Source organism: Lepidochelys kempii, chromosome 2, assembly GCF_965140265.1.
Source record: "Lepidochelys kempii isolate rLepKem1 chromosome 2, rLepKem1.hap2, whole genome shotgun sequence".
NCBI lineage: Eukaryota > Metazoa > Chordata > Testudines > Cheloniidae > Lepidochelys > Lepidochelys kempii.
The window spans coordinates 132,530,577-132,548,894 of record NC_133257.1 but is presented as its reverse complement, the minus strand read 5'-3'; the positions used below and the strand labels follow the sequence as shown (position 1 = coordinate 132,548,894).

The 18,318-nt window shown below is 40.9% G+C and overlaps 1 protein-coding gene across 4 annotated transcripts in view; it reads right to left on the bottom strand.

Moving 5' to 3' along the window:
- Positions 1-18,318, bottom strand: part of CDH18 (cadherin 18) — an 839,398-nt gene that overhangs the window by 94,718 nt on the left and 726,362 nt on the right. For all 4 annotated transcript variants that reach the window (XM_073332278.1, XM_073332279.1, XM_073332277.1 and 1 more), the window contains one exon: positions 5,990-6,157. In XM_073332278.1, coding sequence (XP_073188379.1) covers positions 5,990-6,157 — 168 coding nt within the window. The remainder of the gene's footprint in view (positions 1-5,989; positions 6,158-18,318) is intronic.

Genomic DNA, 18,318 nt, shown 5'->3' with positions numbered 1-18,318 from the left:
GCCCAATGTAACGGCTGAATTTTCACAACAGAAAAGGATAGACATTTAGTTTAATTTTTAAGTAGCACTAGCTGCTGAGCTAATCTAAATCCGTAGAGGCTCTTATATTTTCCCCTCACTTGCAAGCTTCTCCTTTCCACAAAATTAAGGCTTTTCTGCATGTGTGGGAAGAATATTGATTTTATGTTTATAATTGCCTTTCAGGAAATTATCCTCGCAGCAAAATTTCCAACTACCCAGATCCCAGCTGTTCTTTATCCCAGACTCTAAGAAAGATTATATGAAGAGAATTATTAAATATATTAAATAATCAAACCTTATTGCATGTAAACCAAAATGCTAGAAGACTATTGTCATGCTAAGTTGCAAACTATGCACAAGGACAAGCAATAATTATTGTGGAACAAAAACTCAGCTATGGAACTCACAGATGAAAAAAAACCCAAAAAACAGTGTGTGTCATCTTAAAACTGAAGAGCTGGAGAACATTATTTAGAAAAAAAATCTTTATAAACATAGAGCTGATAGCTTCCTACTGTAGTTAGGATGAAAATCAACCAACTACACAGCCAGTACATGTCCCTATGCACTGATTAAGGCCTTAAAAGAGTTAAGTAGGTCTTAAGTAATGCTTAAGTGACGCATGGGCCATCTGCATAGCAACAGCTTTTACCCTAAGTGAATTATTGCTATTAGATTGCCTTACTGGGAACAGTCACAGAGGAACCCATGAAGGCATCCAATTATTAGAACATCATCTCTATCGAAAAATGTGTTTCTTCAATCACACTTTTAAAATTGGTAATATTTAACTACATTAAGTTATTTTAATACATATGAAAATGTGCATTATATATCATGTAACCCCTTTGGGGTTTAGAGAGCATAGGCCAAGAGGAAATGCTGTTTGGGGAGGGTAAGAGCCTGGAGAGAGGGAGAGCAACAGAGTTTGTGTGTGTCTGGAGCTCCAGACAGAAGGTCTACAACAAGCAAGCCCTCACAGAGTGCAGCAGCTGAGACTCTGCCCGAAGCCAAGAAAGGACAGAGCGGCTGACCAGGGACACCCCAGGACAGGATTCAGTATGAGCACAAATGCAAGAAGCCTGGGAAACAAGCAGGGAGAACTGGAAGTCCTGGCACAATCAAGGAATTATGATGTGATTGGAATAACAGAAACTGGGTGGGATAACTCACATGAATGGAGTACTGTCATGGATGGATATAAACTGTTCAGGAAGGACAGGCAGGGCAGAAAAGGTGGGGGAGTTGCGTTGTATGTAAGAGAGAAGTATGACTGCTCAGAGCTCCAGCATGAAACTGCAGAAAAACCTGAGTGTCTCTGGATTAAGTTTAGAAGTGTGAGCAACAAGGGTGATGCCATGGTGGGAGTCTGCTATAGACCACCAGACCAGGGGGATGAGGTGGACGAGGCTTTCTTCTGGCAACTAACCGAAGTTACTAGATCACAGGCCCTGGTTCTCATGGGGAACTTCAATCACCCCGATTTCTGCTGGGAGAGCAATACAGCAGTGCCCAGACAATCCAGGAAGTTTCTGGAAAGTGTAGAGGACAATTTCCTGGTTCAAGTGCCGGAAGAACCAACTAGGGGCAGAGCTCTTCTTGACCTGCTGCTCACAAACAGAGAAGAATTAACAGGGGAAGCAAAAGAGGATGGGAACCTGGGAGGAAGTGACTATGAGATGGTCGAATTCAGGATCCTGACAAGAGGAAAAATGAGAGCAGCAGAATACGGACCCCAGACTTCAAAAAGCAGACTTTGACTCCCTTGGGGAACTGATGGGCAGGATCCCCGGGGAGAATAACATGAGGGGGAAAGGAGTCTAGGAGAGCTGGCTGTACTTTAAAGAATCCTTACTGAGGCTGCAGGAACAAACCATCCCGATGTGTAGAAAGAATAGTAAATATGGCAGGTGACCAAATATGGCTTAACAGTGAAATCCTTGCTGATCTTAAAAAAAAAAAAAAGAAGAAGCTTACAAGAAGCGGAAGATTGGACAAATGACCAGGGAGGAGTATAAAAATGTTGCTCAGGCCTGTAGGAGTGAAATCAGGAAGGCCAAATCACAATTGGAGTTGCAGCTAGGAAAGGCTGTTAAGAGTAACAAGAAGGGTTTCTACAGGTATGTTAGCAACAAGAAGGTCAGGGAAAGTGTGGGCCCCTTACTGAATGGGGGAGGCAACCTAGTGACAGAGGATGTGGAAAAAGCTAATGTACTCAATGCTTTTTTTGCCTCTGTCTTCATGAACAAGGTCAGCTCCCAGACTACCGCACTGAGCAGCACAGTATGGGGAGGAGATGACCAGCCCTCTGTGAAGAAAGAAGTGGTTCACGACTATTTAGAAAAGCTGGACGAACACAAGTCCATGGGGCCGGATGTGCTGCATCCAAGAGTGCTAAAGGAGTTGGCGGATGTGATTGCAGAGTCATTGGCCATTATCTTTGAAAACTCATGGCGATCGGGGAAGGTCCCAGATGACTGGAAAAAGGCTAATGTAGTGCCCATCTTTAAAAAAGGGAAGGAGGAGGATCCTGGGAACTACAGGCCAGTCAGCCTCACCGCAGTCCCTGGAAAAATCATGGAGCAAATTCTCAAGGAATCAATTCTGAAGCACTTAGAGGAGAGGAAAGTGATCAGGAACAGTCAGCATGGATTCACCAAGGGCAAGTCATGCCTGACTAATCTAATTGCCTTCTGTGACGAGATAACTGGCTCTGTGGATGAGGGGAAAGCAGTGGACATGTTATTCCTTGACTTTAGCAAATCTTTTGATACGGTCTTCCACAGTATTCTTGCCAGCAAGTTAAAGAAGTATGGGCTCGATGAATGGACTATAAGGTGGATAGAAAGTTGGCTAGATTGTTGGGCTCAATGGGTAGTGATCAATGGTTCCATGTCTAGTTCGCAGCCAGTATCAAGCGGAGTGCCCCAAGGATTGGTCCTGGGGCTGGTTTTGTTCAATATCTTCATTAATGATCTGGAGTATGGCGTGGATTGCATCCTCAGCAAGTTTGCGGATGACACTAAACTGGGAGGAGTGGTAGATACACTAGAGGGTAGGGAGAGGATACAGAGGGACCTAGACAAATTGGAGGATTGGGCCAAAAGAAATCTGATGAGGTTCAACAAGGATAAATGCAGAGTCCTGCACTTAGGACAGAAGAATCCCATGCACTGCTACAGACTAGGGACCGAATGGCTAGGCAGCAGTTCTGCAGAAAAGGACCTAGGGGTTACAGTGGACGAGAAGCTGGATATGAGTCAACAGTGTCCCCTTGTTGCCAGGAAGGCTAACAGCATTTTGGGCTGTATAAGTAGGAGCATTGTCAGCAGATCGAGGGACATGATCATTCCCCTCTATTTGGCATTGGTGAGGCCTCAGTTTTGGGCCCCACACTACAAGAAGGATGTGGAAAAATTGGAAAGAGTCCAGCGGAGGGCAACAAAAATGATTAGGGGGCTGGAGCACATGATTTTTGAGGAGAGGCTGAGGGAACTGGGGTTTTTTTGTCTGCAGAAGAGCAGAATGAGGGGGGATTTGATAGCTGCTTTCAACTACCTGAAAGGGGGTGCCAAAGAGGATGGAGCTAGACTGTTTTCAGTGGTACCAGATGACAGAACAAGAACCAATGGTCTCAAGTTGCAGTGGGGGAAGTTTAGGTTGGATGTTAGGAAAAACTTTTTCACTAGGAGGGTGGTGAAGCTCTGGAATTGGTTACCTAGGGAGGTGGTGGAATCTCCTTCCTTAGAGGTTTTTAAGGTCAGGCTTGTCAAAGCCCTGGCTGGGATGATTTAGTTGGGGATTGGTCCTGCTTTGAGCTGGGGGTTGAACTAGATAACCTCCTGAGGTCTCTTCCAACCCTGATATTCTATGATTCACTGTGCCAAGGAGGAATCTCACAAGAAGGACAACCCAGAGCTGGACCCATTATCGCTGCTGCCCAGAGTGAGTACTGGGGCTTGTGCCTTTGCTTTGGAAATAAGGAGGAAGGCTGTTGTTAAGTGGGGAGGTTGTCACTCTTTGTGGCTTTGCAGAGAGTGGCAGAAGAAGGCACCATACGGGTTTTGGGGGGAAGATTTACTGGTGCTGAAGATTACAAGGACAATCAAGACTCTCCACTAGACTGGAACTTTGCCCAGTGACACCACTAGTTCAGCCTGTGTGTTGTCTGCAAACTTGGCAGCCATTAGAGTTCATACATTGGAGTTACTCATCTCCAAAACCTGCCAGGGAGGTTGGTGTGCATTTCTGTGTCAGTTTAATATCTAGGCACATCCCCAACCCTGACTCTCCCTACCTCCAATAAAAGGAAACAACTCTCCAAAACTTTTGAAAGCTGCTTTGTATTTTTGCCTTCTTTGGTCACTGAATTCTCACACATCATGGTAACCTAAGACTTTTTATTTGTTAATTAAGATATCTAAATATTACATTTATTCCACTATATGCTGTAGCCTTCATCTTTCCAATCAAAATGTGAAAGTGTTAAAGATGGTGGTGGCTATCTTGCCAATTTTATGGGATATAAAACTGAATTAACTATCTCAGATTACATTTCAAAGGCTCTTCATTGTGCATATGGGAAGGACAGGACAAGTATTCATTATTACAAAACTTTTAAAGAGCTTCCTAACTACATAACATTAATTGTCAGATAATTGTATCTTTCCTTGGAGCTTTGTGATCTCAATTCTTCCTTATAAATCTTTTCCTTTAAACAGCTTAACATATTTCCCACTGGGTGAACTTATAGTTGCTAGGCCATTATGTTCTACAGTGGCTCTTAATAATGTCTAAGTCCAGATAACCATACTTTTACTGGCCCTGAGCCAATTTGCAATCAAAAGTAGGTTTAGTCATGCAATTTTGGTCTGAAAAGTCTCTTAAATACCTTTTTGGGGCCAGACTCTGAAGTCTTAGAAGACTACAACTCCTGTTTCAGAATTCTAAATGCATATGCTGGGTGTCAATACATTTCCTATTCGTTATTTGATTGTGACCTTGTATGCACTTGCAGTTACATGAAGCTACACAGCACGGTGAAAGACAGGCTGTGCCCACCCTCACTCTGGTGTATATTACATGCAGCAGTGAAAGGCAGGGGGAGGCAGCGGGGGTGGGGAGGGTGGGTGGGAGGGTGGAGAGAGGCTCTGACACTGCGACACTACACTGATAAAAATAAGCACTGCTTGGGTGTGTAGAAAGCTATGAAGGGTACATACATTAAAGGCTCAAGCAGGTAGGACACCCTACTCTACTCACCTAAGCAGTGCCTCATCATCTACACTGACATTTACATCCATGCTAGCTAAGTGTGAAGTATCTGTATTCTACATGATGCCATGAGTGAGGAGTTACACTAAGATATTCCTACTACATGAACATTCGTCATAACTTGTGATGTACGAGCATTTGGTTTTTGATATTTAGTATCCACACTTCACTTACTTCGGGAAAAGGCAGGATTTACTGTACAACACCAACAATAATAGTAATATCATACTTTGAACTATTGTTTTTAATATCAAAAGTGATTTATAAATCTTGTGTTGGAGCGGGGTGGTGGAGGGGCATGTACATGCTGGATTAAAGTTTATAATTCCTTCCCTGTCATGGGAACAACACGATTAATTTGGTGAATCCATACCATATTATCATGTAATTACATTTCAGAATGGATGGAGCAGAACCCACAGTAGAGTTCTTGTCTTTTCCCTATTATTGTTGTTGTTAGTAGTAGTATTATATGTAAAGGGATCATGGTTGGCTTCTGTGCTGGAATTGTATCACACCCTCACACACTATCCCACATGAAAAAGATGAAAAATAAAACCCCTGAAAACATCACTTTTTGTGTCCCCTCTCCACCTGTAACTTGAACAGTGATTGATTCTCATTAATAGGTCACTTCCATCACTAAAAATCAGTGTGGCTTTTCAAATCAAATACATATCGAACTTTTACATACTCTGAGGAAACCTGGGTGGATTGTCGTTGACATCAGTGAGTGTGATATTTACAGTTGTTGACCCTGATAGTCCTCCGACCTGCCCAGCCATATCTTTGGCTTGAATGACAACGGAATAATGCTCTCTGGCTTCCCTGTCCATGTTATGCAAGGCAGTCCTGATGACTCCTAGGATGCAAAGAAAAATAAAAGAAACACCAGCGTTAGCACTTCTGAACAGTGGTCAAGGGTAGACATCCACAGAGCCTGTTTTGTCACCCGAGGTGGGACACAGAACTTCTACTATTGCAAAGCCCCTTTACAGCCAAAATAAACTATTTTTTATTTAATTTCTGATTTCTAACCAACAGATTGGAAGTCTCTTGTGTGAAGACAACCAAAGAAAATGGGTTATACAATGTGTTGTGGAGAAATGTTGGTGAGAACTGCATTGTTTTCTAAAAAAAATAATATAATTGTGGCAGCATTTGCTAGACAGACAGCTTGCTTGAGGATATGTAGAAATTAAAAACGCCCCATATTACAAGAAAATGTAATATATTAATAAATGATTACTCCAATTCATGTAATGTACAAAGACCTCAAGGCACATTGCCAAAAAAACACAATGTTTTATCTTATATAATAATTGCTTAAGTAGCTGTTTAATTGAAATATTAATGAATATGCATTCATGCCCCACAAGAGAAGTCTCAAATTCCACTATCCAGTAGCCAAACAAATAATAATCTTTTGTTTTTGTGCATAAAGTTTGGAACTATTCTGAAAAGTGACTTCAAAAATGGCACCCTCTTATTCAAAATGCCTTGATCTGATCCCTATATCCATTCACAGCTGTAAACAGTTGACCTTAGTGAGAAAAATGCATTTTTGTTGCTTTTTGACTCCTATCTAGCCCAGCAGAGCCGATAGGGCTGGAGGTGAGTGAGCAAAAGTTTCTACTTAATTTTACACATCATCAGCAGAAATGTTTACTAACTTCCAATATCTTCAAGCACACTGATGACAAAAGGGTTGTGCAGGTATCACCTAAGGCTTGACCAATAGGACCAATATTACTTTTGTCACTGGTGGTATGTTAGATCAAGGGTCTCAGACATGTGGCCCGCAGGGTTCTTCCCTGTGGCCTGCCAAGCTCCCCGCTCCGCTCCCCCCGTTCCCTCCCTAGCGCACCGCATCCCCAGCCTACCTCCAGGCCAGGGGCGGGCAAACTACGGTCCCGGGCTGGATCCGGCCCCTCAGGGCTTTGGATCTGGCCCGCGGATTTGCCAACCTCGTGGTGCTGAGGGCCCCGCACTGCTTCCCTGCGGCCCCGGGAGAAGGGGAGAAGAGAACTCTGTGAACTGTTCTTGCCTGTGGTTACCGCCCCTAAAGCTCCCATTGGCCGGGAACGGGGAAGCACGGCCAATGGGAGCTTTGGGGGAGGTACCCACAGGCAAGAACAGCTCACAGAGTTCTCTGCTCCCCCTCCCCCTGGGGCCACAGGGAAGCAGTGCCTGTGACTTCCCGGAGCGGCACGGGGCCAGGGCTGGGCCCAGGGCAGACAGGCAGGGAGCCCATCCTGGTCCCGGTGCGTGCCCCTGCCACCCCGGAGCCGCTCAAGGTAAGAGGCGCCAGGCTGGAACCCGAACCCCTCCTGCATCCCGCACCCCAACTCCCTGCCCTGAGCCCCCTGCCTGCACCCCAACCCCTTGCCACACCCGCACTCCCTCCTGCACCCCAACCCCCAGCACTGAGCCCCCTGCCACACCCTGCTCCCCTTTTGCACCCCAATTCTCTGCCCTGAGCCCCCTGCCTGCACCCCAACCTCTTGCCACACCTGCACTCCCTCCTGCATTCCAATCCCCTGCACTGAGCCCCCTGCCACATCCCGCACCCCTCCTGCACCCAACTCCCTGCCCTGAGCCCCCTGCCACACCCCAACCCCCTGCCATACCCCACACTCCCTCCTGCACCCCAACCCCCTGCCCTCAGCCCCCAGCTTCACCCTGCGGGTGGGGGGTGGAGTGGGGGCAGCGGGGGGGGGAGTGATGCGGCCCTCGGACCAACGTACGAGTCTTCATGTGGCCCTTCTGGTGATTCGAGTTTGAGACCCCTGTTTTAGATAGAATAACCCAGCTACATTCGCTGAGCCCAGACTGAGTTTACAAGGTTGGCAGTCCGGAAAATCCCCCCACTCCCCTCCACACACTATTATTTGTGAGTGGGGAGAATTTCACACTTAAAGGGAACTGCAGGAGTCACTTTCCAGAGCAGAGTCCCACTTTAAGATTTAGAATTACAAAAAGATTTGTAAGGGCATTTTGAAACAGATTGTTAAATAGAGAAAGAAAACAAAACCTACCACTATCAAAGCTTCCTTAAAAAAGTGTGTGAAAGACTAAACTTGTTAAAATAAAACTGTCCTGACATGGTAACTGTTGCTTCTTTACAAATTTAAATCATTTGATAGCCATGCACAAGAACAGACAGGGATATAACAACAAATGCATTGATGGATGAGGGAACTTGATGGGGCTGCAGTGAAAGGTGGGAAGTCCTAGCAGCGACGGAGGGAGACACTCCCCGTGGGATAATAGTTAGCTCCTCCCCCTGGGAGTCTCTGGCACCCATTGGCCAGCTGCAGGAGAGAGGTGCTGATGAATCAGCATTTCCCAGCTCCCAGGATGTAACTTGGCACAGAGGCCACATGGAGCCTCTTTTGATTTGCCCATTCTTACTAGTGGTTTCAGGCTTGGGTCCTAGATACACTTAAACTGAAAGTAGGGCTGGCTTAGACATAAAAGTATCATTTGCAGTCTACAGCAAGCTTCCAGGTCACAGGTGTTTCAGCCCACTAGGGAATGACTGAAATGTTAATATTATCTTAATTGTGCATGCTCCAGTGAGGTGTGAGGTGGAATATGAGCTATTTTGTGATGTCTGACAGCTCTGCGGTGAGAATCACTCTGCTTCTCTCCCTAATCATTACACTGGCTGGTACACAGCAAAGCATTCTCCTTCTGCTTTCTGAAACCTCCGTCATCTACTTGCTAGTTTCCTAATTCTTTCCAGAAACATACAAATGAGTTCTGAGAACAATGAGCCAGACCCTCCACTGGAGTAAACTGATATAGCACCCCTGAGATTAATGAAGCTATTTATGGCAATTTATATCAAATGAGGATCAGGATCATTACCTATTCCTCTTACATTCCTATACATAACACTAGCACATTGCCCGGTGCAGGAAGTTTGTGGTAGCTTTGCAAGAGGCCTAAGATTAGATCAAACTGGCCGTACTTGAGAAAATATAAATCCCACTTTCAAAGTGAAGGCTATGTCATTTTCCTTGCCACTAGACTCTATAGACTGGCTCACAGGTAAGCAAAACACACAACATACTTCCAGAACTGGGTTAAACATGGTTATGTAACATTAAAACACATGCAACTTTCCTAGTTTGACACTTCATAACCAACTGTAAACTCAGTTAGGTTTATTAAAAGGTTGGTGAATTTTTTGAGATTCTGTTCTGTACCATTTCAACAGAACCTGGAGCAATGTATGTGTGACATTCCATACCTTGGGGGAGCATCCTGTAACCCCCATATTCCTCATTTCTATATAATTGTGATCTTACATATAAAGCATGCCTTGTAAGGTATCAGGGGAATGGTTATGATATGCTGAAAGTCATTTCTCTATCCATATATGTGTATCATTACCGCATATGAAGTTATGAGAATTGTGTGGTATGGTTGTCACTAGAACATGCTGTAAATTGGGGAATAAGCCAGGTATTAGCTCCCCAGAGGCAACAGCAAGGAAAGTAACCAATGCCAGGGTGGGGTATCAATCAATTAATCAACAACCATTGACTAGGGGAATTGCTCAACCTTGCCTGGAGACTCAGCAATGCCCCGAGACATGCCTGGACTTGTGTTTTCAAGGAGTGAGGGTATAAAACAGACACAGAGGCTATATGCTGGCCCTTCTCCTGCCTCCACCTATGCTGCAAGCAACTAAGACTAGACTCCAACAGAGGAGACTGGCTCAGATTTAAGGAATAAATCTGTATATTAAGGACTGCAATATCCAACAGGGTGAGAAAAACTGCTTAATCTAGATGTTGCCCAGTCTAATAGGGTTGAGAGTTTAGACTGCGTGCTTATATTTTATTTCTTTTGGTAACTAACTCCGACTTTTTGCCTGTCACTTAATACCACTAAAAATGTACCTTTTATGCTCAATACATTTATTTAATTGTTTATCTTTACCAGTGAGTTTGTATGAAGTGTGCGGCAAATCTGCTCAGGTTTTGCAAAGGCTGGTGTATGTCCACTTTCCACTGTTGAAGTGCTGAAGCAATTAATAAATTTGCACTGCCCATCTTGAGCAGTACAAGATGGTGTATTCCTGGGGTACAGTGCTGGGTGCTGGGGCCTTTCCCTGTGTGATTCATGAGTGGCTCTGGGATCATTCATGCAATCTAGCTGGGTGTGGGGCTCCACATGCTGTTGTGCTGAGTGATCACAGCACCTAGAAGGGGTACCTTCTTGTCACTAGCAAAGCATTATGAGAGACAGCCTAGGCTGGAGAGAGTTCAGGGGGTACAGCAGCCCCACAGTCCCAGGCTGCACCCCAGGGGTCCCGTCAGAGTATGTTTAAACAAGAAACCATGTAAAAAATTGTGGTTTTAACTCAGTACAGCTTTGAGTTTCTAGGTTCACTATCAGCAGCAACTTAATATTCCGGAATTGCATACACCAGAGCCAAAGGAAGTTTGCCTGACACCTCTCACTCAAATAGAAACATTTCTATCCACATCATTTGTCTTTATTCACATTTAGTTTTCCCACAGAGATTCTCAGAACATTTCAAGAATAAATATCTAACCCCAATTTATATGTAATTACCAGAACTTGCCAAAGAAATTTGGATGAAACCACATTCAGTAAGAATATGCAGATCTGTCAAAATTGAAATGTGTTGTGAAATCAGATTAATTTTGCCTAATTTCTATTTTGGAAGAAAAAGGGAATGGGGGGGGGGGAATCCTAACAATATTGCAACTTCCCATTTCAACATTTCCAGATTAGAAAATTTTGATTTTACATTTGGAAATTACTTCATTCTGTATTTTTTATTTTGCATTATATTATCTATTATAATTAGATTATCTATTATCTATTTTTTAAAGACCAAATCAAAACAAAATGTTTCAATCAACACAAAACAAATTGTTAGGACTGTCGATTAATCACAGTTAACAAATGCAATTAACCCAACAAAATTAATCTGCAGTTTTAATTGCACTGTTCTACAATAGAATACCAACTGAAATTTATTAAATATTTTGGATGTTTTTCTACATTTTCATATATATTGTATTCTGTGTTGAATTGAAATCAAAGTGTAAATATTTTTATTACAAATATTTTTACTGTAAAACTGATAAAAAAAGAAATAGTATTTTTAATTCACCTCATACAAGTACCGTAGTGCAATCTCTTTGTCGTGAAAGTGCAATTTGCAACTGTGGATTTTTTTGTTACATAACTGCACTCAAAAACAAAACAATGTAAAACTTCAGAGCCTACAAATCCATTCAGTCCTATTTCTTGTTCAGTCAATCGCTAAGACAAACAAGTGTGTTTACATTTACAGGAGATAATGCTGCCCTCTTCTTATTTACAATGTCACCAGAAAGTGAGAACAGGCATTTGCATGGCACTTTTGTAGCCGGCACTGCAAGGTATGTATGTGCCAGACATGCTAAACATTCATATGCCCCTTCATGATTTGGCCACCATTCCAGAGGACATGCTTCCATGCTGTTGATACCCATTAAAACAATAATGTGTTAATTAAATTTGTGAATGAACTCCTCAGGGCAGAATTGTATGTCCCTTGCTCTGTTTTACCCACATATATATTTGCCAAATGTTTCACAATGTAGCAGTCTCGGGTGATGACCCAGCACATGTTGTTCATTTTAAGAATACTTTCACTTCAGATTTCACAAAACGCAAAGAAGGTGCCAATGTGAGATTTCTAAAGAGAGCTACAGCATTCAACCCAAGGTTTAAGGAAAGTGCCTTCCAAAATCTGAGAGGGATGAGGTGTGGAGCATATTTTCAGAAGTCTTAAAAGAGCAATACTCCTATGCGGAAATTACAGAACCCTAACCACCAAAAAAGAAAATCAACTTTCTGTTGGTGGCATCTGACTCAGATAAATGAACATGCGGCAGTCCACACTGCGTTGTATTGTTATCGAGCAGAAACCATCACTGGCATTGTTGCATGTCTACTGGAATGGTGGTTGAAGCATGAAGACATATGAATCTTTAGCGCATCTGTCACATAAATATCTTGCAAAGCTGGCTACAACAGTGCCATGGGAACAACGGTTCTCTCTTTCAGATGACATTGTAAACAAGAAGTGGGCAGCATTATCTCCCGCAAATGTAAACAAACTTGTTTGTCTGAGTGATTGGCTGAACAAGAAGTAGGACTGAGTGGAATTGCAGGCTCTAAAATTTTACATTGTTTTACTTTTGAATGCCCTTTTTTGTCCACAGTTCTACGTCTGTAAGTTCAACTTTCATGATAAACAGACTGCACTACAGTACTTGTATTAGGTGAACTGAAAAATACTATTTCTTTTGTTTTTTTTACATTGCAAATACTTGTAATAAAAATAAATATAACGTGAGCACTGTACACTTTGTATTCTTTGTTGTAATTGAAATAAATATATTTGAAAATGTAGCAAACATCCAAAACATTTAAATAAAAAGGTATTCTATAATTGTTTAACAGTACGATTAATCACATGATTAATCAAGATTATTCTTTTAATCACACAGTTAATCATGATTAATTTTTTAATCGCTTGACAGCCCTACAAATAATGATTTTTTTCATTTTTCATTCCATTTTGGAATAAAGACAACATTTTGAAATCTCAAATTCCAACACAAAAAGGGATTTCTCTCCTCCACACAGAGTAAACATAAGAACATAAGAATGGCTATACTGGGTGAGACCAAAGGTCCATCTAGCCCAGTATCCTGTCTCCTGACAGTGGTCAATGCCAGGTGCCTCAGACGGAATGAGCAGAACAGGTAATCATCCAGTGATCCATTCCCTGTTGCCCATTCCCAGCTTGTGCAAACAGAGGCTAGGGACACCTCAGAGTATGGTTTTGCATTCCTGCCCATCCTGGCTAATAGCTATCCTCCATGAATTTATCTAGTAGTTTTTAGAACCCTGTTATAATCTTGACCTTCACATCATCCACAGGTTGACTGTGCGCTGTGTGAAGAAATACTTCCTTAATTTGTTTTAAACCTGCTGCCTATTAATTTCATTTGGTGAGCCCTAGTTTTTGTCTTATGAGGAGTAAATAACACTTCCTTATTTACTTTCTCCACAGCAGTCATGATTTCATAAACCTCTATCATTCCCCCCTTAGCCATCTCTTTTCCAAGCTGAAAAGTCCCAGACTTACTAATCTCTCCTCATGTGGAAGCTGTTCCATACTCCTAATAATTTTTGGTGCCTTTTTCTGTAGTTTTTTCCAATTCCAGTGGATCTTTTTTTTTTTTTGAGATGGGGTGACCAGATCTTTATGCAGTATTCAAGATGTGGGTGAACCATGGGTTTATATATAGGAAATATGATATCGTCTGTCTTGTTACCTATGCATTTCCTAATGATTCCCCACTTTCCAAGCTGCTGCACATTCAGTGGATGTTTTCCGAGATCTAGGAGTTATTGTGGATAAATCTCTTTCTTGAGTGGTACCACCTAATTTATACCCCATCATTTTATATATATAGTTGGAATTATATTTTCCAATATGCATTACTTTACATTTATCAACACTGAATTTCATTGAACATTGAATTGAACAGTATAATCAAGTAATTATAACACAAAGAATATTAACCTTTCTCAAGTGTCAAGAAAAAAGTTACATTAACTATGAGGTGGAGAAAATTTGTACCCTAAATGCATTCAGAAACCAAGAATAATTCTTTAATATCTTAGAACAAAAATATTTAAAATCAAGTATCATGAAAAAAGTTATACTAACTGTGTTGTGGACTTTTGTCCCCAAATTTATTCAGAAATTATGAACAGTTCTTTAATGTGTTAGGCAAAAAAAACAAACAAACAAAAAAAAAACAAACAAACAACTTTATTTACCTAGCAAATTGAAAGAATTACCAGGGGTCTCAGTTAGCCCTTCTACCTTAGGTCGATTGTATATTTCGAAACAACAAGGAGTCTGTTGACTAACAGATTTAACTAACTTAACTAAAGACTAACAGATTTGTTTGGGCATAAGCTTTCATGGCTAAAACACCACTTCTTCAGATGCATTAAGGTGCCACCAGACTCCTTGTTGTTTTTGTGGATACAGAATAACACAGCTACCCCTTGATACTTGTATATATAGAGCTCTGCACGGATAAAAAATTTGGACCTGCATCCAATCCGCATCCATGATAATTAACTTGTATCCAATCTGCACTCCACCTTTTATATGTATGTGTATGCGCACCTGCACCAGCACCTATCTCACTATTAGATCCCTGCAAGGATAAAAAAAAATTTGGATCCACATCCGCTCCGTGATCTGCAAGGATGGTAAACAATACAACCGAATTGGGCTCTGTGGATGCAGATATCCACAGATATAAAGTGTATATCCAGTGATTTGCAGGCTTTTATGTGTACAATAACCACTGTCACTGCAATGCATTATAAATTAGCATATGCAATGTCCTAAAATAACATATTAGGAGGGCCAATGCGCATGAGTTATCCCAACATATATCCCGTGGGGTATATTATGCCATGGATGTGATGAGGGCTAAATTGGTAAATTTTAATTAACATTAAGGCAGTTCTGAGAATTTCTCCATATACAAACTAAATCCTTCCTAAGTCACAACTTCTCCTTGCTTCTTCCTTACTCCTAGGCGGTACTGCCCATTCTCTACCCCTTCCTGACAATCTCTCACCTGTATTTTCTGGGGAGCAAATAAATAGGCAATTGGTTCTGCTTGCTCCTTAATGCTTGGGCCCAAAGTCTAGGGAAGTCCTTGTAGAGTTTAAAAGGTTGGGTTTTTTTACTCCCTCTTACTTGCTTGCACGGGTATGTCATCATCTATCTATCTATGTAGTGTATATACGTATATCTAGTGCTAAAAGTTTTTTGATCCAATCAAATAAAATATATATTTAAATTTCATAAATATGTATATAGAACATGCATATTAAAATTAGGGTAATATTTTGGCAACAAGTTATATTTTTCTTTCTTGCATAGATGTAACCTGTAGACAACAGCCAAACAAACAAACAAGATTCTTAGAGAGGTGCAAATCTTAGAGAGTGGAGCACACATTGCTGTTGATATGCACATCATCTGAAAAGAATAAACTAAGTTTTTCTTTCCACATTCTTAACGCAAAACGCTTGTAGCTAATGGAAACTAACTAGGAATATTCATTTCCCTTTAGCAGTTACTCTATTTGCCATGTGGAAGTGCAATCTTTGCATGTGAAATATTTTATTTTGTTGCTGGAACATGAAGCTGATCAAGTAGAGCGATTCATACCAGCCCACTTTGACTCCACCTCTGCTGCTTCTGTGCAATTAGTACTTTAGTTTCTTGTGCTGTCAGTCAGATAATCATAAGAGCTAAACTCAAAATATATTTTAAATGTCCACTTTACACATTGATTATGCATGGGATTTTGACTAATTACTAAAGAAAGAAAAAGTGCTTCTGAAAGCATTGGAATATGATAATTTAATTAGTACTATTTTCTCCTGGTGGATGAAAGCTGTATTTCTGCAACTGCTTTGATTTAAGAATGTGAGGATAGTTTTTTAGATTCATTTTCTGATAGCTTATTATTTTAATAGACTGTCATGAGCATATTATTATGAATTTCTAAATTTCTAAATGTGAAAATACAACAACTTTCAAGGAGGTCATCACATCCCTTTTTTGTATTATTTTTGCCTTTTTAGGGTAACTGCTGAAGAAGCACAAGCTCTGAAACTATTCATCACAAAAGACACTTAAAACTAAAGCTAGAAAATGTAGCTTCCTAAAGTTTGGATTCAAGTTTTTTGTTCAGCCTTAATTATAAAGATATGAGTAACATAGACATTGAGATTTTAGTCCCAATTCAGACTGTGAATACTTCCAAAATATAGGTGTTTGGATTCAAGCTTTTCATTCAACTCTCTCTCTAGATAAAACATATCTTGCATTGTGCTCCTTGCTGAGATTACTCAAGTCAGCCATGAAACTAGATCTGACAATTACAGCCAAGAAAATGTAATAGAACCAATAATACTCCCTCATGTAGGGGTCAAATTTCTGTTACATTAAAGACTGTAGCGTTAATGGACACTGTCTGTGTGTATAAAAGGAAGAAGTTTCCTCTTTAGAGTGAGTTATTGCAGAAATATTTTACTTATCTTTCACAGACTTCGTAATTAAGTAGGCAATAATAGTAAGTACTAAATTAGAATACATTTTTTAAATTAAATCAAGTTAATTTAGCTAGAATGGTGTTATAAGGAAACTAAGGGGAAAAAATCAGTCATGATTTGTCATTAATAATGAAAGCCTTGTCAAAAAGGCTTCTGAATAGCAACCAGAACTATAAAATCAAAAAACCTCATGCACTAGCCTTCCAAAAGCAATAGTATCTATTGATTGAAGGAAGCCTTCACTGGTAAAGTGGAAAGACCTAACTACAATAATTTCTTCTGGATGCCAAATGCAATCACAATATTTTCAACACTTTCTTAATGCAGAGCTAACAAAGTGCATAAAATGCAGTAGATGCTGCCAATGAACGGAAAGGAAAACCTAATCTGTCATGTACAGTGGCTGAAACCTCAAGAACTGCCTGCTACAGAACTACCATAGCAATAGGCCACATTAGCTGGGCAAAAAAACCTGTCATTCTTTCTACTGTCCATAGTTAAAGCAGCAATAATATGGATGCCAGGTTTGTCAGTTGTTCTTCAGTTGGTGTTTACACCCTCATTTAAAAAATATTCTTCTTTCCTCTCTGACTCCTGGAGCTGGTTGAATCAGCAGGATCCTATTACCTGCAGATTATTTTTCTGCTGAGCTGTTGTAGCTGTCCCATTCCTTGCAAATTGCTTTCTGAGTGCTGCTTCCCAATCACTGTGATACTGAGGGCATTTTGCCTGGGTCTCTGGTGTCTGCTGATCGCAGGTTCACAGCACTGCGACTGTGCTCACTTTTGTAAACATTACCCTTTGACTTCTGCTCACTGTCCTGTTCTTGAACTAATTTAGCAACCAAACAAAACATATGCATTCTCCAGTACAAACCAACTTATCTAGTAACATACCAAGTTTTAAGCACACTGCAAAAATCTAAAGCTTTCTGTATAGTTTTTTTTTTTTGCTTGTTTTTTTTTTTTTTAAAGAAGTGACATTCTGTGCAAAAATACATGAATGGCCCGAACCTAAGCGGGTATACTCTGAAGATAAAGAAGTTATGTTGATAAACTTTCTCAGCATCTGGCCCTAGGTTGGCTCAATTCTATGATCAGGTACAACTATCATGGACTTCAGTGGGATTGTCTGGATGTAAGTGAAGGCAGAAAGCTGGCTCTTTAAATGCTTTTCATGCTGCTTATAAATACTGGGGAGGGATGAATTGGGTCTGATAAAAGAAATGCCATGTTGCAGTGCACTCAGGAGAAGGAGCACAAAGATCCCTGTAGGGATACAATAGACATAAGTGTTTTATTAGTGATAATCTTCAAGTGACACAGATAGTAAATGCTACTTCTAGGTGCAGAAAGATGTAAAACAGTATTTAACACAATACGTATTGCAACACAATAAGAACCAACCTCCATCATGACACGGTCTAGAACTGTGGTTCTTAACCTTGGGTGCACCCACCCCCTGGGGGTGCAAGATGCCCTTTCTGGGGGTACGAGACATGCCAGATTTTTTTAGAAGGTAAATCATTGAAAACACAATTAAGCACAGGCACGTAAGTACAACTACTATGTTTCACAAACCTATGTATTTATTAACATTATACATTTTTAACAATTACTGTCATATACAAACAAAAAATATATCTAGGTTTAAAGAACTGACCTACTTTAACAATTTTTGATAAGGGGTGCAAGAACATATTTTGATTTTGGTAAGAGGTGTGAGAACATATTTTGAGAACCAAAGGGGTGCAGGCTGCAGTAAAGGTTAAGAACCACTGGTTTAAAAGAATGGTCATTGAGCTGGGAGCCAAGACTACAA